Source organism: Mangifera indica, chromosome 10 (assembly GCF_011075055.1).
Source record: "Mangifera indica cultivar Alphonso chromosome 10, CATAS_Mindica_2.1, whole genome shotgun sequence".
In the NCBI taxonomy this organism is placed as follows: Eukaryota; Viridiplantae; Streptophyta; class Magnoliopsida; order Sapindales; family Anacardiaceae; genus Mangifera; species Mangifera indica.
Window position 1 is genome coordinate 4,948,124 of NC_058146.1, and position 22,859 is coordinate 4,970,982.

General features: G+C 35.1%; 4 protein-coding genes across 6 annotated transcripts; 3 read left to right on the forward strand and 1 right to left on the reverse strand.

Annotated features, from left to right (window-relative positions):
- LOC123227741 (anthranilate synthase alpha subunit 1, chloroplastic-like) lies at nucleotides 1-4,609 on the forward strand. 2 transcript variants are annotated; one of them, XM_044652859.1, is made up of 12 exons: nucleotides 1-80; nucleotides 363-524; nucleotides 768-952; nucleotides 1,042-1,231; nucleotides 1,321-1,472; nucleotides 2,324-2,439; nucleotides 2,523-2,769; nucleotides 2,852-2,908; nucleotides 2,989-3,141; nucleotides 3,228-3,308; nucleotides 3,448-3,859; nucleotides 4,304-4,609. In XM_044652859.1, the coding sequence occupies exons 1-11, from the start codon at nucleotides 71-73 to the stop codon at nucleotides 3,856-3,858; spliced, it is 1,764 nt and encodes a 587-aa protein (XP_044508794.1). In that variant the 5' UTR covers nucleotides 1-70; the 3' UTR covers nucleotide 3,859; nucleotides 4,304-4,609. The 2 variants fall into 2 exon arrangements, with proteins under 2 accessions (XP_044508794.1, XP_044508795.1); XM_044652860.1 differs by having other exon boundaries at nucleotides 795-952.
- Nucleotides 4,610-6,765: 2,156 nt separating this feature from the next.
- Nucleotides 6,766-11,361, forward strand: LOC123227742 (anthranilate synthase alpha subunit 1, chloroplastic-like). The gene is made up of 12 exons (XM_044652862.1): nucleotides 6,766-6,824; nucleotides 7,117-7,278; nucleotides 7,521-7,705; nucleotides 7,795-7,984; nucleotides 8,074-8,225; nucleotides 9,078-9,193; nucleotides 9,277-9,523; nucleotides 9,606-9,662; nucleotides 9,743-9,895; nucleotides 9,982-10,062; nucleotides 10,202-10,613; nucleotides 11,056-11,361. Exons 1-11 carry the CDS (start codon nucleotides 6,815-6,817, stop codon nucleotides 10,610-10,612), a joined length of 1,764 nt encoding a protein of 587 aa, XP_044508797.1. The 5' UTR covers nucleotides 6,766-6,814; the 3' UTR covers nucleotide 10,613; nucleotides 11,056-11,361.
- Nucleotides 11,362-11,747: 386 nt separating this feature from the next.
- LOC123227743 (MLO-like protein 10) lies at nucleotides 11,748-16,263 on the reverse strand. Of its 2 annotated transcripts, none has more exons than XM_044652863.1 (15): nucleotides 15,959-16,263; nucleotides 15,389-15,446; nucleotides 15,074-15,297; nucleotides 14,709-14,825; nucleotides 14,557-14,617; nucleotides 14,297-14,385; nucleotides 14,095-14,169; nucleotides 13,926-14,014; nucleotides 13,749-13,798; nucleotides 13,606-13,646; nucleotides 13,349-13,522; nucleotides 13,059-13,094; nucleotides 12,877-12,944; nucleotides 12,573-12,633; nucleotides 11,748-12,431 (listed from the first exon to the last, which is right to left on the reverse strand). In XM_044652863.1, the coding sequence occupies exons 1-15, from the start codon at nucleotides 16,145-16,147 to the stop codon at nucleotides 12,036-12,038; spliced, it is 1,728 nt and encodes a 575-aa protein (XP_044508798.1). In that variant the 5' UTR covers nucleotides 16,148-16,263; the 3' UTR covers nucleotides 11,748-12,035. The 2 variants fall into 2 exon arrangements, with proteins under 2 accessions (XP_044508798.1, XP_044508799.1); XM_044652864.1 differs by lacking the exon at nucleotides 15,959-16,263 and adding an exon at nucleotides 15,808-15,919.
- A 4,023-nt stretch (nucleotides 16,264-20,286) lies between these two features.
- Nucleotides 20,287-22,619, forward strand: LOC123227150 (clathrin light chain 2-like). The gene is made up of 3 exons (XM_044651832.1): nucleotides 20,287-20,601; nucleotides 21,114-21,267; nucleotides 22,127-22,619. The coding sequence occupies exons 1-3, from the start codon at nucleotides 20,348-20,350 to the stop codon at nucleotides 22,463-22,465; spliced, it is 747 nt and encodes a 248-aa protein (XP_044507767.1). The 5' UTR covers nucleotides 20,287-20,347; the 3' UTR covers nucleotides 22,466-22,619.
- Nucleotides 22,620-22,859: the final 240 nt, after the last annotated feature.

A 22,859-nucleotide genomic window follows, 5' to 3' on the forward strand; every position in this document is an offset into this window, starting at 1 on the left:
CATCATCTCTCTTAACGCTGGTTTACAAATCAAAGTTAAGAAAGCTAAAAGCTATTCTTCTTCATCTACAATGTCATCAGGTTTGTGGAGCCATGAATGTTCTGGCTAAATTGTGATATCCGCCGTTCTTTTGTCCTAAAGCAAAATACTTCTTATTTTTTATGTTATTTATTCTGCAATTTATCATCACAAATGCATGAAGTCAACGCAAGTTGAATGTGGTAACAGAATCTTTTCTGAAAACAAAACATCATAAGGCTAAGAAATGTTTGCCAACTCCCTTTTGCTATGAATCGTCCCTTCATGAAGCTGAAGCGACGGTTGCTGTGGCTTTTCTTTTCTAAACTGTTCAATGTTTGCAGTGGCAATTCAATCTCTGAGCTTCTCTCAACGCTTGGTACCGTCCAGTTACCGGCTGTCTCCGATTTCGCTCCCCCGCATTTCTAGATTAAGCTTCCCCAGGTTTTCCGTTCCACGTGTTCCTAATATCAAATGCGTGTCTGTCTCGAGCAGCCCCTCCCTAGGTAACAAATCCACTGTTTGGAGTACGAAAAAAGAGAATTTCTGAAACTGCTTTTTTATTTGTTATCTGTTTCACAAATCCAAAAGAGTTAATTGATACTGTGTTTGAACATGTTTTTTAATTAAGAATTCTTTCTCTTCTAATATGTTGTGCTTCCTCGACATGCAATTTTTTTTTTTATATAACGAACTACGAAGAGGTACCTTTCGGATTCTGAGATGCTATTTGTGGTTGTTTGTTTTAACTCATGAAAAAACGAGATTTGCTGAAGCTTCCAAAAATGAAAATATTGTTCCATTATACCAATGCATATTTTCGGACCAGTTGACTCCAGTATTGGCATATCGTTGTCTCGTTAAAGAAGATAATAGAGAAGCCCCGAGTTTTCTTTATGAGTCGGTGGAGCCGGGCTCTCGGGGTTGTACTGTTGTAAGAGCCTGTTTACTTGGTGTAATATTCGTAGGCCGTTTGTTTTTACTGTACGTTTTGTTGATTTGAAGTTGAATTGTTTGTTTCAGGGAAGATACAGCGTGGTTGGAGCTCAGCCAACCATGGAAATTGTCGCCAAAGAGAATAAGGTTACGATAATGGACCATGTGGCCGGCAGTGTGGTTGAGGAGGTTGTTGAGGATCCGATGATGATTCCCAGAAGCATCTCTGAGAGGTGGAAGCCTCAACTTGTTGATGAACTTCCTGATGCTTTTTGCGGTAAGAGAATTCATTTGGTCTCTTACTTGTATTTTCACTGCCCTGTAACGCCATACTCATGATGCACTGGTTTTGTCTATTGTGAATAGGGGGTTGGGTCGGGTATTTCTCATATGATACGGTTCGCTATGTTGAGAACAAAAAGTTACCATTCTCAAATGCACCGGAGGATGACAGGAACCTTGCTGACATTCATCTAGGTCTCTATGAGGATGTGATTGTGTTTGATCACGTGGAGAAGGTACTCTTTTCAAGTCGTTTTCATTTTGCCTGGATAACCATTTGGTCGGTACTTGGACATGATTGAGGCACAGGGGCTGAGAGTGAATTGACCATATGATTTGGATTTATATACATAGAATTATGCCCCTTACATTGTTGGTATAATGTTATGTTATAAAATAAATTTATAACATGAAGTAAATTTTCAATCTTCAAACAAGAAAGCTCTTAGAGTTAGAGTCAGGGCAAGTTAATTCAAACTTGAAAACCAATTTGATTCAAACAAATTCGATTTAAGTGAATTTGTGTTCGAATTCAAGTTTGAGAGTTAAAAATTTTTAACTTTAAACTTGAGTTTGAAATATATTCGACCCGCTAAACTTACAAATTTAGAAAAATTTAATACAAATTGATTAAAATATCATTATTTAGATCAATACGTATTAAATTGAAATCATTTTAGTATTTTTTTCTTAATTACAATATTTAACCAAACTCAAAGATTGATCTGATTTGAACTTAAACTCGATTTCTTTTAATTGAGCCCAACTCAAATAATTTTAAAGAAAACTTAACGGGCTCAACTCTCCTTATATTAAATTGAACTCAAGTTTAGATGAACTTGAGTTTACACAAAGTTGAGTTGTACGCGCAAGTGTGTGTGTGTTTATAGTGAAAGGAAAAAGGTAACATTGAACTTGGTTGAAGTGGCATTAAGTGCGTTTATGCTTTCTTCACGTTGGCTTCCGTTAAAAGACTGCTAAGAATATTTGTTAATTTATGACAATTATGGTTACATTACAAAGTCCCTGCTTATGGGGGTAACTTAGCATTTGAATTAGATATAATTTTCCTCCTTTTCCTTTTCAGAAAGTCTACGTAATTCACTGGGTGAGGCTAGATCAGCACTCTTCTGTTGAGAAGGCATACTTGGATGGAATCGAACACTTGGAAAAATTAGTCAACAGGCTACAACACACTGACCCGTAAGTTACTTCTACACAATTTTGCACTTTCGCATAGTTCTATGAAGTTTGTTGATTCATTTGGTGGTATATACAATTGCTAGGCCAAGACTGTCCCCAGGTTGTGTAGATTTATGCACTCATCATTTTGGTCCTCAATTGAAAGAATCAAACATGACAAGTGAAGCATACAAGAAGACTGTTCTTCGGGCGAAAGAACACATCCAGGCCGGGGATATTTTCCAGATCGTACTAAGTCAGCGATTTGAGCGCCGAACATACGCTGATCCGTTTGAAGTGTATAGAGCATTAAGAATCGTGAATCCAAGCCCATATATGACTTACTTACAAGTATATATGCATGCTTGTCTCTGAGACTTTTACAGATTTTGTTGTTTGCTGCATTTTCTCATATTCATTTTATGTTTTCCAGGCTAGAGGGTGTATTCTGGTAGGTTCAAGTCCGGAAATTCTAACACGAGTAAAGAAGGTAAAGATTTTACCGTTTTCAGTTTCATATTTTCAAAGCATTTATCAGCAACAATTCTTATTTCTACATATTTATAACAGAACAACATTGTGAATCGACCATTGGCTGGGACAGTTCGAAGAGGGAAGAGCACTGTTGAAGATGAAAGGATGAAAATGTTGTTGCTAAGTGACGAAAAGCAATGTGCAGAACACGTTATGCTGGTTGATTTGGGTCGCAATGATGTTGGAAAGGTTATTTTTATTTTTTCATGTCATTATTAGGATCGAATTATCTTCACTCAAAAACTTCTCTTACTGAACCTTGAATATTAATGCAGGTTGCAAAATCTGGTTCCGTGAAGGTGGAAAAGCTTATGGACGTTGAACGTTATTCTCATGTCATGCACATAAGCTCCACAGTAAGAATCCAAGCTTCAAATCTTTATTGTACGAGTGATGAATTGAATTTGTTCATCCAATGTTTCTAAAGTCTCTCATAGTCCAAGAACTTACCTTGTATACGCTCATTAATGGCCCTTCCCATTATTCTTTATGCAGGTTACAGGTGAGTTGAAAGAAAATCTCGACTGCTGGGATGCCCTAAGAGCCGCACTGCCTGTTGGAACTGTTAGCGGAGCACCAAAGGTAAAGGCGATGGAGTTAATCGATGAGTTGGAGGTAAATAGGCGCGGTCCGTACAGTGGCGGGTTTGGAGGCGTTTCCTTTACAGGCGATATGGACATTGCATTGGCTCTAAGGACTATAGTATTCCAAACTGGAACCCCTTATGATACACTCCACTCGTATAAGGATGCCAACAAGCGCCGGGAATGGGTTGCATATCTTCAAGCTGGTGCCGGTGTTGTCGCTGACAGTGACCCTGACGATGAGCACCGCGAATGCCAGAACAAGGCCGCTGCGCTAGCCCGAGCCATCGACTTGGCCGAGTCTGCCTTCGTGAACAAATAAGGTCAATAATTTTGGGTCATTTGATGTTAAAAACTATATTCCGGATGGGAGACATGGGCCTTTTAGCCCATAGAATCTTCTAGAAGTTGTTTATAGGACCTCTTGGTGTTTAATCAACCGTCCATTTAACCGAGTATAAAGCTATTCTCTTTCTCTCTCTCTCTCTCTGAGAGAATCGTATGGCTTCGCTGGTTGATCGAGTCCTGCCTATGCTCTCTCAGTCCGTTACTATTTCATCGAAATCATCATCTCTCCAACTTCCGACGTCGTTTCGATTTCAGTCCTGAATGCTCCTTCCTTAGTCTCTTTCCCTGCTGTTTCTCTTCCGCCTCCATTGAGTAAATTCAACTGATCGAATTGCAAACATGCTCTCTCATCTATAATAACTGTTAGAATAAATTGATAATGAAATATTAACAGATTCATTGTTTTTACTTTGAACCAGTTTATTGCGGAAGAGGTGACAAGAAAACAGCCAAGGAAAGCGTTTTAGGCACTCCTTTGGAAATGCGAGGCCACGAAACAAGAGGAAAGGGAGGGGTCCACCGAGGCCTCCAATGCCTTCCTCTCCTTCAAAGAAAGACCGCTCCGACGATGATGACTGTTGACCATTTAGCTATGTTTATCAGAGATGTTAATTTCTTTTCTAATATTTGTCCTCTTTTTGGTACTGCATAGACTCTATGTTGACATTTGTATTGTAAGATTAGACTATGGTTTATTAATCCTAATTGCATATCTTTTCTTTGTATGCTTTTTTTCAATCGGAAGGCCAAGTTAAATAATTATATAGATTAAGATACTGCAATCAATAATATCAAATTGCACCCTAAAGGACTTTTATTTGAACACGTAAAAACTTTTATTTGGACTCATGCAAAAAAATTATGATATATTTTCTTAAAACATGAACTAATAATGCTCAAGCTACTTAATAAACTCGTCTTACACTTACATACATGTTAATGGCTTATGTCCAATTTCGTACACTATTTTGGCATGTTTTCGATACTATTACGTATCCAAACATCTCTTTAAAATTTGTAAAATATCTTTTAAAAATTTGTATTCTCTATCATGGAACAATCATTCATACACTTTGCTTAGAAATGATCTTCCATGTAGTCCTGACCACGGTTCATGAATCGGTGGTTTCTGTTTGAAACCGTTAATTTACGGTTCGAAAAAATAAGGACCTTGAACTAAAATCGTAATAGAAAGGTTTGTAACCGGTTCTAAACTGACGATTTTGGTTCATAACCCCGATTCAAAACCGACGGTTCTGGTTTGTAACCTCAGTTCGAAACTGACATTGAACCGTCAATTTTAATACATGATCTTGATTTAATTTTTAAATTATTAATTACAATAATTGAAAATTAAAAGAAAAACTTGGACTTAATTTTTTAATTAAGCTTCTTACGTATCTTTTTAGGGTTTAGAATAATCAAAGTCTACATAGTTCTCTTACCTTTACATATCCAATAGGCGGCAATACTCTCTTACCTTATCATTCAACTCCGCTATCTTGATTATTATTTTCCCTGCAAAAAAATTATTTATTTTAATTAATTATTATCAAATTATTTTGGTTCAAGGGGCTTGAATTGAATATATTTTTAGTATACCCTTCCCAAATCATAGCACATTATGAACATGTTATGATTTTTCACTATTGCATCATGAATGCTAGCATAGTTATCACTTTTATACAATCCATGATATTTATCATATGATTAATATTAAAAATAATATATATCTTAAAATATACCAAAAATTGATATAATATAATATGTATATCATATAATACAATATGTATTGTTCTATATTAGAAAAATTAACGATATAGACCGATATACTTTTTTTAACTAAATTACGCATGTAATTACAGTGGATACAAATCAAAAAAAGCTTGAACACTTTTTGACTTAACTTTGATTCAAATATAACATGATTTAATTCAATTTGAGTCAAATCGTTTCAATTTATTATTTGAATTTATGGTTAAAATTCATAACTCATTGACAAAACGATATTATTTTACTAAATAATAGGTAAAATTGTCAATTTGAACAGAACTTGAGCCAAATCGAACCAAGCATCCCCTAGCTTGAGTTCAATTTGGTTAAAAAAAGGAACAAAATCTTCTGATTCAAATTCAACTCAAATTTAATTAAATAAATTTAAATTAAATCAAACCAAATCGAGTTGATCTAATTCAGATGTAACTCAAAGCTAAGTCATCCAACCGAATCTATTTTCCTTTATTAATGAAGAATGATTTTTTTAATTGTAACGAGGTGTTTAATACATAACTAAATATTTCTATTTTATCTTTTATTGCATTACTTATTTTGCATAATAAAATTTAATCATAATTTTTAGTTTATATTCTTTTTTGACTAAGATAATAACAAATTAATAAAATGCTCATTATATCAAAAATTCTGCAAAATGCAGGGGACGGTCCCCTGCAAAAAATTTTGAAATATGCAGGGACCAACGGTCCCCTGCAACAGATTTTAAAATATGCAGATTTTGAAATTTGCTGGGAACCAACGGTTAGGGAACCGTTGGTTCCTTTTTTTTAATTAATTTAAAAAAATAAAAAAAATTCAAAAAAAATTAAAATTACCGGTTCAGAAAATGTAAACCGCCAGTTCATAAACCAGATGTGAAACGGCAGTTTTACGGTTTAAAATTATATAAACCAAAACTGAATCGTCAAAATTAGGTTTTAGTTCCGGTTCAGTTCGGTTCTGGTTCTTCGGGTTTTATCCAGGCTGGTTCGTTCGGGTTCACAGGCCAAACCAGCCCGTGGCCAGGTCTAGTTCAAACAAATGGTGAGAAAGTCGTATAAAAAGGGTAGTGAAGTAAGAGAGGTTTCATTATCTCTCTTAACGCTGTTTTACAAATCAAACTTCAGAAAGCTAAAAGCTATTCTTCTTCATCTACAATGTCATCAGGTTTGTGGAGCCATGAATGTTCTCGCTAAATTGTGATATCCGCCGTTCTTTTGTACTAAAGCAAGATACTTCTTATTTTTCATTTTATTTATTCTGCAATTTATCATCACAAATGCATGAATTCAACACAAGTTGAATGTGGTAACAAAATCCTTTCTAAATTTTTCTGAAAACAAAACATCATAAGGCTAAGAAATGTCTGCTAACTCCTTTTTGCTATGAATCGTTCCTTCATGAAGCTGAAGCGACGGTTGCTGTGGCTTTTCTTTTCTAAATTGTTCAATGTTTGCAGTGGCAATTCAATCTCTGAGCTTCTCTCAACGCTTGGCACCGTCCAGTTACCGGCTGTCTCCGATTTCACTCCCCCGCATTTCTAGATTAAGCTTCCCCAGGTTTTCCGTTCCACGTGTTCCTAATATCAAATGCGTGTCTGTCTCCAGCAGCCCCTCACTAGGTAACAAATCCACTGTTTGGAGTACGAGAAAAGAAAATTTCTGAAACTGCTTTTTTATTTGTTATCTGTTTCACAAATCCAAAAGAGTTAATTGATACTGTGTTTGAACATGTTTTTTAATTGAGAATTCTTTCTCTTCTAATATGTTGTGCTTCCTCGACATGCAATTTTTTTTTAATATAACGAACTACGAAGAGGTACCTTTCGGATTCTGAGATGCTATTTGTGGTCGTTTGTTTTAGCTCATGAAAAAACGAGATTTGCTGAAGCTTCTAAAAATGCAAATATTGTTCCATTATACCAATGCATATTTTCGGACAAGTTGACCCCAGTATTGGCATATCGTTGTCTCGTTAAAGAAGATAATAGAGAAGCCCCGAGTTTTCTTTGTGAGTCGGTGGAGCCGGGCTCTCGGGGTTGTACTGTTGTAAGAGCCTGTTTACTTGGTGTAATATTCGTAGGCCGTTTGTTTTCACTGTACGTTTTGTTGATTTGAAGTTGAATTGTTTGTTTCAGGGAAGATACAGCGTGGTTGGAGCTCAGCCAACCATGGAAATTGTCGCCAAAGAGAATAAGGTTACGATAATGGACCATGTGGCCGGCAGTGTGGTTGAGGAGGTTGTTGAGGATCCGATGATGATTCCCAGAAGCATCTCTGAGAGGTGGAAGCCTCAACTTGTTGATGAACTTCCTGATGCTTTTTGCGGTAAGAGAATTCATTTGGTCTCTTACTTGTATTTTCACTGCCCTGTAACGCCATACTCAGGATGCACTGGTTTTGTCTATTGTGAATAGGGGGTTGGGTCGGGTATTTCTCATATGATACGGTTCGCTATGTTGAGAACAAAAAGTTACCATTCTCAAATGCACCGGAGGATGACAGGAACCTTGCTGACATTCATCTAGGTCTCTATGAGGATGTGATTGTGTTTGATCACGTGGACAAGGTACTCTTTTCAAGTCGTTTTCATTTTGCTTGGATAATAAGGACCCATTTGGTCGGTACTTGGACATGATTGAGGCACAGGGGCTGAGGGTGAACTGACCATATGATTTGGATTTATAAACATAGAATTGTGCCCCTTACATTATTGGTATAATGTTATGTTATAAAATAAATTTTCATTCTTCAAACAAGAAATCTCGTAGCGTTAGAGTCAGAGCAAGTTAATTCAAACTTGAAAACCAATTTGATTCAAATGAATTCGATTTAAGTGAATTTGTATTCGAATTCAAGTTTGAGAGTTAAAAATTTTTAACTTTAAACTTGAGTTTGAAATATGTTCGGTTCGTTAAACTTACAAGTCTAGAAAAATTCGCTATAAATTGATTAAAATTTCGTTATTTAGATCAATACATATTAAATTGAAATCATTTTAGTATTTTTTTTTCTTAATTACAATACTTAACCAAACTCGAAGCTAGATTTGATTTAAACTCAAGTTCGATTTCTTTTAATTAAGCCCAACTCAAATAATTTTGAGAAAAACTTAATGGGCTCAACTCTCTTTATATTGAATTGAACTCGAGTTTAGATAAATTTGAGTTCACTTAAGTTTACACAAAGTTGAGTTGTACACGCAAGTGTGTGTGTGTGTTTGTAGTGAAAGGAAAAAGTAACATTGTACTTGGTTGAAGCGGCTTTAAGTGCGTTTATGCTTTCTTCACGTTCCTTCCGTTAAAAGACTGCTAAGAATATTTGTTAATTTGTGACAATTTTGGTTACATTACAAAGTCTCTGCTTATGGGGGTAACTTAGCATTTGAATTAGATATAATTTTCCTCCTTTTCCTTTTCAGAAAGTCTATGTAATTCACTGGGTGAGGCTAGATCAGCACTCTTCTGTTGAGAAGGCATACTTGGATGGAATCGAACACTTGGAAAAATTAGTCAACAGGCTACAACACACTGACCCGTAAGTTACTTCTACACAATTTTGCACTTTCGCATAGTTCTATGAAGTTTGTTGATTCATTTGGTGGTATATACAATTGCTAGGCCAAGACTGTCCCCAGGTTGTGTAGATTTATGCACTCGTCATTTTGGTCCTCAATTAAAAGAATCAAACATGACAAGTGAAGCATACAAGAAGACTGTTCTTCGGGCGAAAGAACACATCCAGGCCGGGGATATTTTCCAGATCGTACTAAGTCAGCGATTTGAGCGCCGAACATACGCTGATCCGTTTGAAGTGTATAGGGCATTAAGAATCGTGAATCCAAGCCCATATATGACTTACTTACAAGTATATATGCATGCTTGTCTCTGAGACTTTTACAGATTTTGTTGTTTGCTGCATTTTCTCATATTCATTTTATGTTTTCCAGGCTAGAGGGTGTATTCTGGTAGGTTCAAGTCCGGAAATTCTAACACGAGTAAAGAAGGTAAAGATTTTACAGTTTTCAGTTTCATATTTTCAAAGCATTTATCAGCAACAATTCTTATTTCTACATATTTATAACAGAACAACATTGTGAATCGACCATTGGCTGGGACAGTTCGAAGAGGGAAGAGCACTGTTGAAGATGAAAGGATGAAAATGTTGTTGCTAAGTGACGAAAAGCAATGTGCAGAGCACGTTATGCTGGTTGATTTGGGTCGCAATGATGTTGGAAAGGTTATGTTTATTTTTTCATATCATTATTAGGATCGAATTATCATCACTGGAAAACTTCTCTTACTGAACCTTAATTATTAATGCAGGTTGCAAAATCTGGTTCCGTGAAGGTGGAAAAGCTTATGGACGTTGAACGTTATTCTCATGTCATGCACATAAGCTCCACAGTAAGAACCCAAGCTTCAAATCTTTACTGTACGAGTGATGAATTGAATTTGTTCATCCAATGTTTCTAAAGTCTCTCATAGTCCAAGAACTTACCCTGTATACGCTCATTAATGGCCCTTCCCATTATTCTTTATGCAGGTTACAGGTGAGTTGAAAGAAAATCTCAACTGCTGGGATGCCCTAAGAGCTGCACTGCCTGTTGGAACTGTTAGCGGAGCACCGAAGGTAAAGGCGATGGAGTTAATCGATGAGTTGGAGGTAAATAGGCGCGGTCCGTACAGTGGCGGGTTTGGAGGCGTTTCCTTTACAGGCGATATGGACATTGCATTGGCTCTAAGGACTATAGTATTCCAAACTGGAACCCCTTATGATACAGTCCACTCTTGTAAGGATGACAACAAGCGCCGGGAATGGGTTGCTTATCTTCAAGCTGGTGCCGGTGTTGTCGCTGACAGTGACCCTGACGATGAGCACCGCGAATGCCAGAACAAGGCCGCTGCGCTAGCCCGAGCCATCGACTTGGCCGAGTCTGCCTTCGTAGACAAATAAGGTCAATAATTTTGGGTCATTTGATGTTAAAATGTATATTCCGGATGAGAGATATGGGCCTTGTAGCCCATAGAATCTTCTAGAAGTTGTTTATAGGACCTGTTTCTCTTTGGTGTTTAATCAACGGTCCCTTTAACCGAGTATAAAGCTATTCTCTTTCTCTCTGAGAGAATCGTATGGCTTCACTGGTTGATCGAGTCCTGCCTATTCTCTCTCAGTCCGTTACTATTTCATCGAAATTATCTTCTCTCCAAACATCTGACGTCGTTTCGATTTCAGTCCTGAATGCTCCTTCCTTAGTCTCTTTCCCTGCTGTTTCTCTTCCGCCTCCATTGAGTAAATTCAACTGATCGAATTGCAAACATGCTCTCTCATCTATAATAACTGTTAGAATAAATTGATAATGAAATATTAACAGATTCATTGTTTTTACTTTGAACCAGTTTATTGCGGAAGAGGTGACAAGAAAACAGCCAAAGGAAAGCGTTTTAGGCACTCCTTTGGAAATGCATGGCCACGAAACAAGAAGAAAGGGAGGGGTCCACCGAGGCCTCCCATGCCTTCCTCTCCTTCAAAGAAAGACCGCTCTGACGATGATGACTGTTGACCATTTAGCTATGTTTATCAGAGATGTTAATTTCTTATCTAATATTTGTCCTCTTTTTGGTACTGCATGGACTCTTATTTTGACATTTGTATTGTAAGATTAGACTATGGTTCATTAATCCTATTTGCATAGCTTTTCTTTATATTCTTTTTTCAATCGGAAGGCCAAGTTAAATAATTATATAGATTAAGATACTGCAAATGCCCAGTCTCAATTAGGGGTCCAATAAGGTAGGTCACAGATTTGTACTCTTATTTTCTGAATGGGGTATGGAAAATGAGAGTTTAACCATTAAGTAAGGTTGTAAGTTTGACATCGAGATCTTCCCAAGATCATAACTCACTGTTCCAGGTTGGACTACAGATTCAGCCAGGTTGTTCGTCCACCTAAAGATAATTTTGTCTCTTTTATAAATAAATAGTCGTACTATATTTTAACATAGGCATTCATCGTGGTTTACTTTATGTGACAAGAATGATCACACCTGTCTTTAAAACTACTGTTGTATTGCGATTCAGACAAACATAATTTTGCGAATGAACGATCATTCCTGCTCTTGGAACGACCATTTATGAACAAGCCTGGCTATAAAATATATTAATTAATTATATTACAAATACAGTGTACCTACCAAAACCCATTTCAAAAATCAAACTTTCATCTCCAACTAAATAATTTCTATGCACAAAACTACTGCAGTCAACCTTTCTCTGCATATACCATGTCTCGTGGTTCCTTTTCTGGGGCAGGCTTCACAAATTACAAGTCATCTTCAAAAATATATATAGAGACACTGCAGCCACCACTGAAGCTAAATCATGGTTCTTTTGTAGGAGCAGGTGTCACAAATGAGAAGTCACTTTCATTGCTGGTTTGCACCTCATGATGGAGTTCATTTATTTCAGTTGCTCCATTGTCATCCTCATATGCTGTGGGATCCTGATATGCTGTGGGTGATAAAGGATCAGCTTCAACATCAGATGCCTCTATGTCCTCATAGGTATACGAGTGGTTTGAGTGACCAGTAGTTTGGAAACGATGCAGTGTGTGTGCTCTGGAGGTAAACAATGATGAAGGGGTTGAGCTTACGCTTCCGCCCTGGAATTGAGCAGGGGACTTTCCTCCCTTCTTCTTTTTCACAGTCTTGTGCCAGTTCTTAAGGGCCTTGGATGTTTGTTCATCAAAGATTGATTTCTTCATATGTGAACCCATCTGCAAGCATTAACAGAATGTATATGAACAAGAGAATCTGAAAATTGGAAATCATTTTAATTATTTTTTAAGTATGTTTCAGCACTTCTATGATTTTCCGAGGTCTATTCCATCTTCTTTATAAATTGGAAGCAAGCTTACCTGAGCTACAAGAGCATACAGTGGAAGTGTGATGTAACTGCACAGAATTAAGACCACAAGCCTGTGAAACCGCAACAAAATTCAGTGATTTTAAGTTAAGGCAACATAAAACTTTACTCCATCAGCATAAGGTGACTTTCAGGGCTTTAGTAATGTTATAGGACAAATCTACTGTAAAAATGTCACATGCATTCTCCCATGGTTGATTGGTTTACTGTGAGCATCTGATTATGGCATTGTGCCATGTAAGGCACAATTGTTGTTAGATTTAGTTCCCTATCACTGAGGAGACAACATGGCTTACCCTAAAGAAACTTTTACGATTGCGAGCTCCAAATTAGAGTGGAAGCAAGACGTCAAACCGAAAGAGTACTGCACAGAAAAGACTTTGTTATACCTCAATTGAGATACTTGCACTTAAGTTAACAGGGTAAAATCAGCATGTAGGATTCAAAATTTAATAGATTAATTAGAAGATCAAATTACCCATATCCACAAGAAATATGTGATCTGGAAAGCATTCTGCAAGCACCCAAAGAAGCACAAAAAGAAATGGAGTTAAAACTGGGATTAAATAGCTATGGTTGAATCAACCACAACAGCAACTTCTACAGACATACTTGTAGAAGTTACCATTCAGCAGACTTTTAATTGTGCAGAAGGTAATTTAGGTTAGTTTAGCGTGAATTTTGGGATGAACAACTATTTCATCTTTTGCCCTCTTTAACACATATATCAAAGATCTCATTTTCTCAATAGAGGAGGCCATTCAATACCTGGAACAAAGTGAAATGAATGAGATGCAGCACTAACTGAGGTCGACCAAACCAAAAGTATTGGTCTGAGCCTTGTACAAGTGGTATCCCCTGCACCACTGCATGTCTCTCGGTCATTTCAATAGCCATCTTTGTCAAAACGGATTGAAGCTCTGTTCCAATTGCTAAGATTATCTGCAATCAGTCAATCAATAGTTACAATTTCAAAAAACTTCCAATGAATCTGGAATAGAGATTACTAAGAACAGATTTCTTACAATCAAGGGGATTAATGATGCCCAGAACAGTGCTTGCCATCCTGAAACACGTATAACAAATTCATTGAGGTGACTAACTTCTAACTCAATTCAATACACAGAGCGCTTAGTTCAAAGGGACTTCTCCAAGAAAGACAGCTCACCGTTTACGTTTAAAAGCAAGAAAACCACAAATGAAGCCCACAACACAGGACTGCCAATAATACAAAACTAGGTAAGCATACAAACAAAACCTAATTGAACTTCATTTAGGCAAGAGTAGTATAAGAAGGTCCTAAATTTAATACAAGAAGAAAAACATTATATGGAAAGAGCAATACCTTACTCCCACTACTACCTTGAAGTCATCTTCTAATGATCTTTTAATATATTTTTGGAAGTCAAATTTACTTGCAGGAGCTAAATGGACCTGTAATTGATATCGCAGTCAGAAAGGAATGGTGTAACTAACTCTAAAAAATTCAAATAATATGACTGAAAGAAGCTCACATTGATGAATCCATTTCGCAAAGTCAAGTAGTCAGCCCTGCTGACAGACCTGAAAAATTGTCTAAAGAAGCATCCCTGGAGTAGAGAAAAATTCAGAAATTTGATATCGGATCTAAAAGATCATATTAAATTTTTTTTTTTTTAACCTAACTTGATACCACCTGGAACTGAAAATATTTTAATTTCCTAGTTCAATACTTACAATGTAAAAGTACAAAGGAATTCTTGTCCAAAAACTGGTGTGTGCTCTTACAAAAGATGTCTCATGTGTAAGTCTGAATCTTGAAGGATCTGCATATTAACATAAATCTGGTTTAGCTTTGAAGATGATACACAAATCCAGGTATAAGATTCAACTCCGGGAAATTTGTGTTCAAGACTGAAACTACAAAATTCAAGCTACATAACCGAAAAAGATAATTAATTTGGTTAAAGAGTTTATATTTCTCAAGGAAAATATACCATTTGAGAACTCATAGTCAGGGGTTTGAGTTTCCAATTCCCACTTCTTCCATTTACGAATCTGTCCAGCGTAACTATTTGTTAATTAAAAAAAAACATACAAAGTAGCAATTTTTTATACTAAATAAGCCAAGTCTATCTAGTTTCAATACCTTTAGCCTCCCGAGCGTCATGGTAATAGCACTGTATACCACATGAAGGACAGCCAAGAAGAAGATGAGGATGTGTAATTGGTGCAGGGCAGTTACCGATAGAAGCTGCTCATACCCCTGTAGACAGGAACCGGATATGCTACCATCAAGATTAAAGATTCTGATTCATTCTTGTCAGCATAAAATTTAAATGGTCACGACTCACACATTACAGGAAAATAAATACTTGCATATTCCTAAACCCTGATTAGATAATTCTCTATAAAAATTATTACAAATCGTACCTACTATCAGTCCCAGGAGAAACTTTAATAAAAGCCATTAAGCTCAGAAAGTTAAAAAATTCCAGCACTATATGTACTCACCTCCTTGCATTTGAAAGTACTGCTATCAAGAGAGGCTAAGTGTCTGTGTTCTAACCACAAGAGTCTCCTTCTATGTTCCTCTTCACTACTAGAGCTTTTGTCAGAATCGCTATCAAGCCGACATGGCAGCATAGAGTCTGCAACCTTTGATGAAACGCATATTTTAGCAAAGTGATTCTGCCCAAAAGTGAGTATCAGCGAGATGAATCCCAAAACCATCAGCTCTGCACGAATTATACATCAAAAGTCAAATAAGCACCCAATGTCTAACTCCACAAGAACAAATATCAGAAAGATAAAAATTTATCTTCTCACCAGATTTGACCTTCTCAAGGGCTTCGAACAAAGCCCTCTTGCGCTTCTCTGTAAGCCACTGAATTGTAATTCCAGTAAGTTAACAGCAAAATAGAGGGGCCAAAAATAACAACACTCTAAAATTAATAACATATTGTTTCAACTAAAAATTTGTGAAAAATTACCAAGCCTTTATTGCCCATAAAGCATTAAAATCTGAGAAATTTTCCAAAATTCTTATCCAACTAAATAAAACATTATAAAAAATTTATATATTCTTAGAAAAAAACACTGAAACCAGAAAGAAGTGTCAGTTGTTCCAAAACTCAATCTTTACACGATCATGTCGACTCAAAACCAAGTACAAAAGTAGCAATCTCAGGAATAAACATAATAAAAAATTGAGATGAATATGAATATTCACAAAAAAAACAAAAAACCTCTTAGTCATGAAGAACTGAAAGAAAAAGTTAATGTGATGATGAAGGCAGTTACAAAAGCAGAGAAACTCATAAAGAGTAGTTATGTATACAGTAAAAGGAGTAATAAAACTATAAAAGCAAAATTAAAACTACAAAAATATAAACATACCGCTCCAAGCTTGTGAAGGCCTTTCTCCAAGAAAATAGAAACGATGATGATGACAGCACAAACACTAGCAACAGCCCATGTGGGTGTCTGACTAATCTTCCTCTCTGAAGAACTACTCTCAGAAGCCGCTATAACCCCATCTCCTAAAAAGAGCAAACAAATCAAAAGTAACCAGAAAAAGAACACCATTTTGATCGATTTGACGCCTCTATTGAGTAAAGAAGAGAAGGACAGCTAATCTGTGATTTATAGAACTAGGAGTCTTTTACTAGCAGGCGGACTTTGAATGATTTCTTAAATAGAACTTCAATGAATTGACCGATCCTGTAGTAGACAGTAAATGGCGTGCCAGTGGTGATTTAAAAATGATTCTGACCTAGTCAGGTCAATCCCGTAGAAAAACAATACGTTTTTGTTTGTCCAAACCTTCCATATTCAATTACCTGTTGGGCCAAAACGATAAACGGGATAAGGATAATGAATATTTATCACACGTAATACATGGAATGTCTTTTTTAACTTTCTTTTAATATCGAATATCTATTGACTTCATAAACACAAGGCCAAAAGACTTATTCTCACTCGACGTGCAGCGAAAATTAAAATTGAATTTCTTTAATTTTTAAAATTTAAATATTCATTTATTCATTAATTTTAACTACTATAATCAAAAATAAAATTATTATTTAAAATTTTTTATTTAAACAAATAAAAATTATTCTTTTTTTCTATCCTAATTTAAAAAATATAACATTTCACTCTCACTATATATAGTTTTAAGATATTATATTTTAGAGTAAATAGTCACTTTCCTTAAACTTTAAAACATTATACTTATATCTTAAAAACTTTATTCTATCTTTTCGATAATCGTTCTTTCTAGCGTTCCTCTTCGACAACATCTCCCTTTTCTCCTTGGTGGTTTTTTGCTGCAGAAAACATGAAAAATATCTTTGAAATTGTGGAATTTTCATGCACAAATATATGAAAAATTTGCACAAATCTGTGCAATGATCTATGAGTGAACAAATGCATAGATCAGTCGAAGGCATCACACGAACAATGCCCACATTTGTGAGACATCGTTTGATGAATTTGTGTGTCTGTCAATAAACAGATTGTTACACGAATCTGTGCTATTTTTGCACAAATTCATGTTTGAAAATATGACCATTTCAATAGTTTCCATATCAAAAAACCACCAGGAGAGGGAGGAGAGATCCTGCCAAAGAGGAACGCTTAGAAGAATGGTCACAAAAAGATGAAATAAATTTTTTAAGGTGTAAGTACAATATTTCAAAGTTTGAAAGGGGTAGTTATTCATTTTAAAATATAAAACTCTAAAAACCATATATAGTTGATACGAACCTTAGAAGAACCACACCTCAAAAACTAACTATTGAGATGAGAGAGCCCAATGTCATATAAACTTCATACTAGTTATTCATACTTTTCAATATGGGATCCAAGTCTCATACCTTGCACTTGGGATCCTAACATATCAAGGCTGGCTGTGCGCTAGCTCCCTGCTAGCCTCGAGGGAACACTGCAATGTCGACATCACCACCCGTGCCACACGATTGCAACTGAGAGACATGGTGATGGCTCTGATACCAAATGATACGAATTTTAGGAGAATCACACCTCAAAAGTTAACTATTAAGATAGGAGAGTCCAAGGTCATATAAACCCCACACTAATTGCCTATATTTTTCAATGTGTGATCCAAGTCTCATACATTGTACTTGAGATCCTGACAATAGTGGAGTTGAAAGATTAATTTTTTAAAATTAAGTTATAAGAAAATTTATTAGTTTTTAAAATTAAGGAGAAAAAAGAAATTAAATTTTTTTATTTAAATAAACTAAGGAGAAATAATTAGTTTTTTAAACTAACAAAAAAAAAATTATTTTTTTGTTTGAATAAAAGTCTTTAAATAACAATTTTATTTTTGATTGAATTTACCAAAATTAATACATAAATGATTATTTAAATTTTAAAAAAATGGGAGAAAATTACTTGGATTTCCACTATACATTGGAATGGAATTAGTATTTTGGCCTAAACACAATTTAAGAATTACTATTTTTGTCTCTACGGTAATAACAATAATTTAATAGTTTTCTTAAAATAATTAAACATGATAATAATAAAAGTAGCAGGTATCGGTCCTAGTCTCCCTGCTTGACCATTTGTCGTCGTACAATCTTGAATTTTTTTTTTATAGTGGCTCAGTCAATTTTAATTTTATTATGTGATATGAGCCAGATAAATAATAATTTATTATATCAAATTATAATACGTAACAAATTAATATTAATATTATATATATTATGGCATAAAATATATTATTTAATTAATAAATTTAAAAATAAAGAAAAATATAAGAATTATATTAGTATAATATAAAATAGTAAAAGATATATTTATAAAATAATAGTTATAAAATTTAGATTTAAAAAAAAAGGTTTAAAACGATATATCATCAATAATATATTTTTAAAAATATAGCAATATCAATAATATTTTTAATATTTTTCGTAATTTTTTTGATTTACAATTTAAATATAAAATACTAAATTGACTATTAAATATAATCTAATATAATATATAATTAAGATTCAATCATTATAAAAAATTATCAAGAGATGTTATAAATTTAGATGACAAAAGATTGAATTTTTTGTTTTATATAGTTATGATATTATAATAATTAATAAAAAATATATAAGATATTTTTGGATTTTAAAAATTCATAAAAAAAGATAAAATTGTGCGTTTAATATTGAAAACAGACAAAATACGTATTAATAAGTTTTTAGTTCAAAAATTCGGACCGATATATTTAAAACATAAATTAAGTGAGAATACAAATAATTCATATTTTTATTAATTAGGTATATTATCGATACAGATTGATAAACCTTTTTAAAGGGATTGAAGAAGAAAAAGTATATAAAAACAATTAAAAATTTAAAAATATTTATTTGTTATAGATATAATAGTATAAATGAAAGATGACGAAGCTTTGAGAGAGATTTATAATAGAACAAGGAAGAAATAAAAGCAAAGAAATTGAGAGATTGATTTTCCAGATGCAGAGAATATATCCATTAAAAGTGAGAGACGAGGGAGGATATTTATACAAAAAGTTTTTACCAACTCCCCTTGACAATTTAGCTTACTCATATAAAAAACATTTAATATCTTCCTTCAATTTTCTAATTTCACCATCATATACCCACCATTTCATAAAGTTATAGTGTATTAATTATAATTTTTTTATTATTTTATTATATTATGGTTTTAGAAGAGGTGGAATCAACCACATGTTCAGCCAATACTTTTTACGCTGTTTCTTCTCCAGTCCTGTCATTTATTTTATTGGGTCTGAGCCCATTACAGCAAAGCTGTGTGATTTATTATGGGCTGTAAATCTAGCCGAAGATTGAAACCTGTTAGGGCCGATAAAGTACGCGAAGAAAGCAAGCAATTTGTCGTGGGATATTAATTAAAATCGGTACATGTAAACTTTTTTAGGCAGACGTATAACAGTTTTACTTTTATAAATAAATTTATTTTTAATTTCAAAAATATCCTCCCTGTTTATTACGTCACTTTCAGCAACTTATGTATGCGTAGGGTGACTACAAAGTGCGTAAAGTGATTACAGGGTGTATGAATGTGTGCAGGGTGTGCGAGTGCGTGCAGGGTGAGTACAATGTGCGTGGGTGCATATGTACAGAGGGCGTAGGTGTGTAAAAAATATAAATAAATAAAATTTTTAAATATTATATTTTATATAACAGAGTGTGATGAGGGTGTTTTTTATGCCCCTGCACTCTGCACCGTTTACCCATCCTGCACCTTGTACGCACCTACATATTTTGTACGCATCCTACATATTTCGTACGCACCTTGTACTCACCATACGCACCTTGCACGCATCCTGTACTCACCTTACGCACCTATGCACCATATACGCACCTACACACCTTGCACGCACCCATGCACCTTGTACTCACTCTACGCACCCTACACACACCCTGTACTCACCTTACACATCTTGTACGCACCCTGACACCCTGTACGCACCTACGCCGTATACACTCTGTACGCACCTACGCATCTTGTATGCACTCTGTACACACCTATACATCCTGTACACACCTTGTATGCACCTATATACTGTGATATGCATACGTAAGTTACTGAAAATCATGTAATAAGTTAGAGAAAGTATTTTTGAAATTAAAAATAAATTTATTTATAAAAATAAAATCATTTGTTTAAAAATATTTACATGAAAAAAATTTTACCCGTTTTAATTAATATATCATTTGTCGCAGATTTTGAGAGAGCAGGGAATGATCAGACCAAAACTATACAATGTCAGATTTCGACGATTCGTTTTACTCGGTCCCTGTTGCGGTTTCAACTGATCCCTTTCACGACGACAGTTGTCAAGGAGACGATTCCGATCGCGTTGATTCGCTGGTCTTCAATAAAAATAACTCGTCTTTCAACATTAAGAAGCCGTCGGTCTACGGTGAGGATGAGAACGATGAATCTGAAGGGCCAGTTTTGCCTCCTCTGTTGGAGATAACACCGGAGGAGAGCGTCGCTCTCAGAGAATGGAGAAGGTTCGTTTAGTTCTGTTTGTTATTTTTCAAATTTATTAGTTTGGTTTTATCATAGAGAAAAATGCAATAATTTAGCATCAAATCGTGGTTTTTTAAAGGTTTTTGTTCCAATTATATTAGTTGAGTGAAAAAATTTCCTTATCTTAATTTACTAGCAAAAAGCAAGCATTAACATCAAATTCCATTTGGTTTTTTTTTTTTTAATTTATGTGTTAGTAGACTTATTTGAAGTGCGAAAATTGGTAAACTTTTCTTGTTTGTTGGAAATTGCAATTGGGTAACGATTCACTGAACTTTGTTTTTTATACTATTGTGTGTTTATTTGAGTTCATTTGCTGTTAATATGCTTAAAGAATTGATAAAGATGCTTACTTTTCACTTTAATGTGTAATTGTTATTTGAAGAATCAAAGTTTTTATGTAATAATGATAAGTATTGCATGCACTTGTGAGGTTTTGGAAATTTAGTTTTATAATAGTGTTTATGTTGGAGATTGCTTTTGTAATACTTAGGGAGAATATGATTCATTTGGAGGAGAAAGAGAAGAAAGAGAAAGAGAATTTGAACCAAATTATTGAAGAAGCAGATGAATACAAAGTTGAATTCTACAGAAAGAGGGCAGTGACATGTGAAAATAAAAAAGGAATTAACAGGGAAAGAGAGAAAGTGAGTTTAGATTTTCCATCATTTTGCTTTTTTTTCTTGTTTGATTAGCTTTCTTTTCTTTTGTAGATGTATTCATTTTTGGGGGTCTGATTTTTCTGTCACTTTTGTTAAGTTTTTGGTGCAGTATGGATGCTATATTGTCTGCATTTAGGCTTGAGTATCTCTTGCCCATAGACATATTCTTGAATTTTACATCGCAAAGCTGTTAATCTTGATGGTGTTGCGTGATATCTGGAGTGATTGTTTGACTTGATGATTTGGTGAGAAATACACGCATAAAAGGAGGATGTGTGGTTTGTATAAATGTGTTGATGCTTCTTATTAACATTTTACCATGTTGCAACTATGGGAACTCAATGGCCAGAAAGCCATGTTGTGAATGAAGTTTTCATGAAAGACAGAAAAACACTGAATAAGTAAGAAAATAGGCTGTCTTCTGGTCTATTGACATTTTGGCATACTTTGTGATGTCTTCTTGTATGCGTAACTTAGAGACATGGACTTGGCCTCTCTTGTTGCTTTGCATCTGATCTTCATTTTATGGATGTGCTGTTAGATCAGAACTGCAAGAAATTGCTTAATGTGGTTTCTGACTTCCCAATTTTATTGGCAGCTTATGTATACTGTTGCCAGAGTACCTGGGCTGTGTTGGCCTTTTAAATGTGTTGGTTTGAAAATAATTGGATACAGAATAGGGGATGCTAAAATGATTCTTAAATATCTCTGACATTTTCCTCACCATCAAGTTTGCTTTGCATTAGGAAATCTTGTGTGTAATTTCTGAACAATGTTTTTGCTTCACAAAGCTTGTATATTTGGCATTGACACATGAATCTGACTTTTGCCCTTCATATGACAGTTATTTGTGGACAACCAGCAGAAGCTTCATGCTGAAACTGATAAGAATTACTGGAAAGCAATAGCAGAGCTCATTCCTAATGAAGTGCCAACTATAGAGAAGAAGAAAGCACAGAAGGATGAGGAAAAGAAGCCTGCCGTCTTTGTGATTCAAGGTCCAAAACCTGGTGAGCCAACTGATTGCACAAGAATGCGGCAGATACTCATAAAATTGAAGCACAATACCCCTGCCCATTTGACGCCCTTGCCGCCTCCAGCACCTGCCTCTTCCAAGGATACTAAAACTTATCAGGCTTCACCCTCCCAGACTGCAGCTGCTGAGATTGTGGCTGCTGCTTAATGGTTTTGTTGTGGCATCTTTGTTGGCTTTTAGAAGTCAAAAGTATCTGTGAGAGTAGTTTATTAGACAGTTGTGTAGTTCAAGTTAAAGCCCCCTCGAACCTCACGAAGTTGGTATCTCAGATTCTCAGTAAATAACATGTCAACTTGGACAAGGTTTATTCCCAAACTTAATTATAAATAGTGGTGAGCATGGGAACTGGACCGTCAAGTTCCCAGAATTTCAATTATGGTTCCTATCCGGAACCAGCCAATTCTGGATAGGTTCCAATTCCTTTTTCGGTGAAACCAACTGATTCCGGTTTCACTCTTTAAGAACTGAAACCCACCGCTAATATGTTTATCAACTTGAAAGACAAACATAATATTCTTTAAAGGCCAAAAGAATATGTCCC

Bases quoted from the DNA above. Each gene is read 5' to 3' on its own strand.
- LOC123227741 (XM_044652859.1), top strand. The intron at 1,232-1,320 runs GTAAGAGAATTC...TATTGTGAATAG, and splicing joins ACTTCCTGATGCTTTTTGCG to GGGGTTGGGTCGGGTATTTC. The intron at 2,909-2,988 runs GTAAAGATTTTA...TATTTATAACAG, and splicing joins TTCTAACACGAGTAAAGAAG to AACAACATTGTGAATCGACC.
- LOC123227742 (XM_044652862.1), top strand. The intron at 7,706-7,794 runs GTAAGAGCCTGT...TGTTTGTTTCAG, and splicing joins GCTCTCGGGGTTGTACTGTT to GGAAGATACAGCGTGGTTGG. The intron at 10,063-10,201 runs GTAAGAACCCAA...TTCTTTATGCAG, and splicing joins TCATGCACATAAGCTCCACA to GTTACAGGTGAGTTGAAAGA.
- LOC123227743 (XM_044652863.1), bottom strand. From the start codon at position 16,147: ATGGTGTTCTTTTTCTGGTTACTTTTGATTTGTTTGCTCTTTTTAGGA. The intron at 13,095-13,348 runs GTATTGAATGGC...GGGTGCTTGCAG, and splicing joins TTCATTTCACTTTGTTCCAG to AATGCTTTCCAGATCACATA. The intron at 12,945-13,058 runs GTAATTTGATCT...TTTTCTGTGCAG, and splicing joins CATATTTCTTGTGGATATGG to TACTCTTTCGGTTTGACGTC.
- LOC123227150 (XM_044651832.1), top strand. From the start codon at position 20,348: ATGTCAGATTTCGACGATTCGTTTTACTCGGTCCCTGTTGCGGTTTCA. The intron at 20,602-21,113 runs GTTCGTTTAGTT...TGTAATACTTAG, and splicing joins GCTCTCAGAGAATGGAGAAG to GGAGAATATGATTCATTTGG. The intron at 21,268-22,126 runs GTGAGTTTAGAT...TTCATATGACAG, and splicing joins TTAACAGGGAAAGAGAGAAA to TTATTTGTGGACAACCAGCA.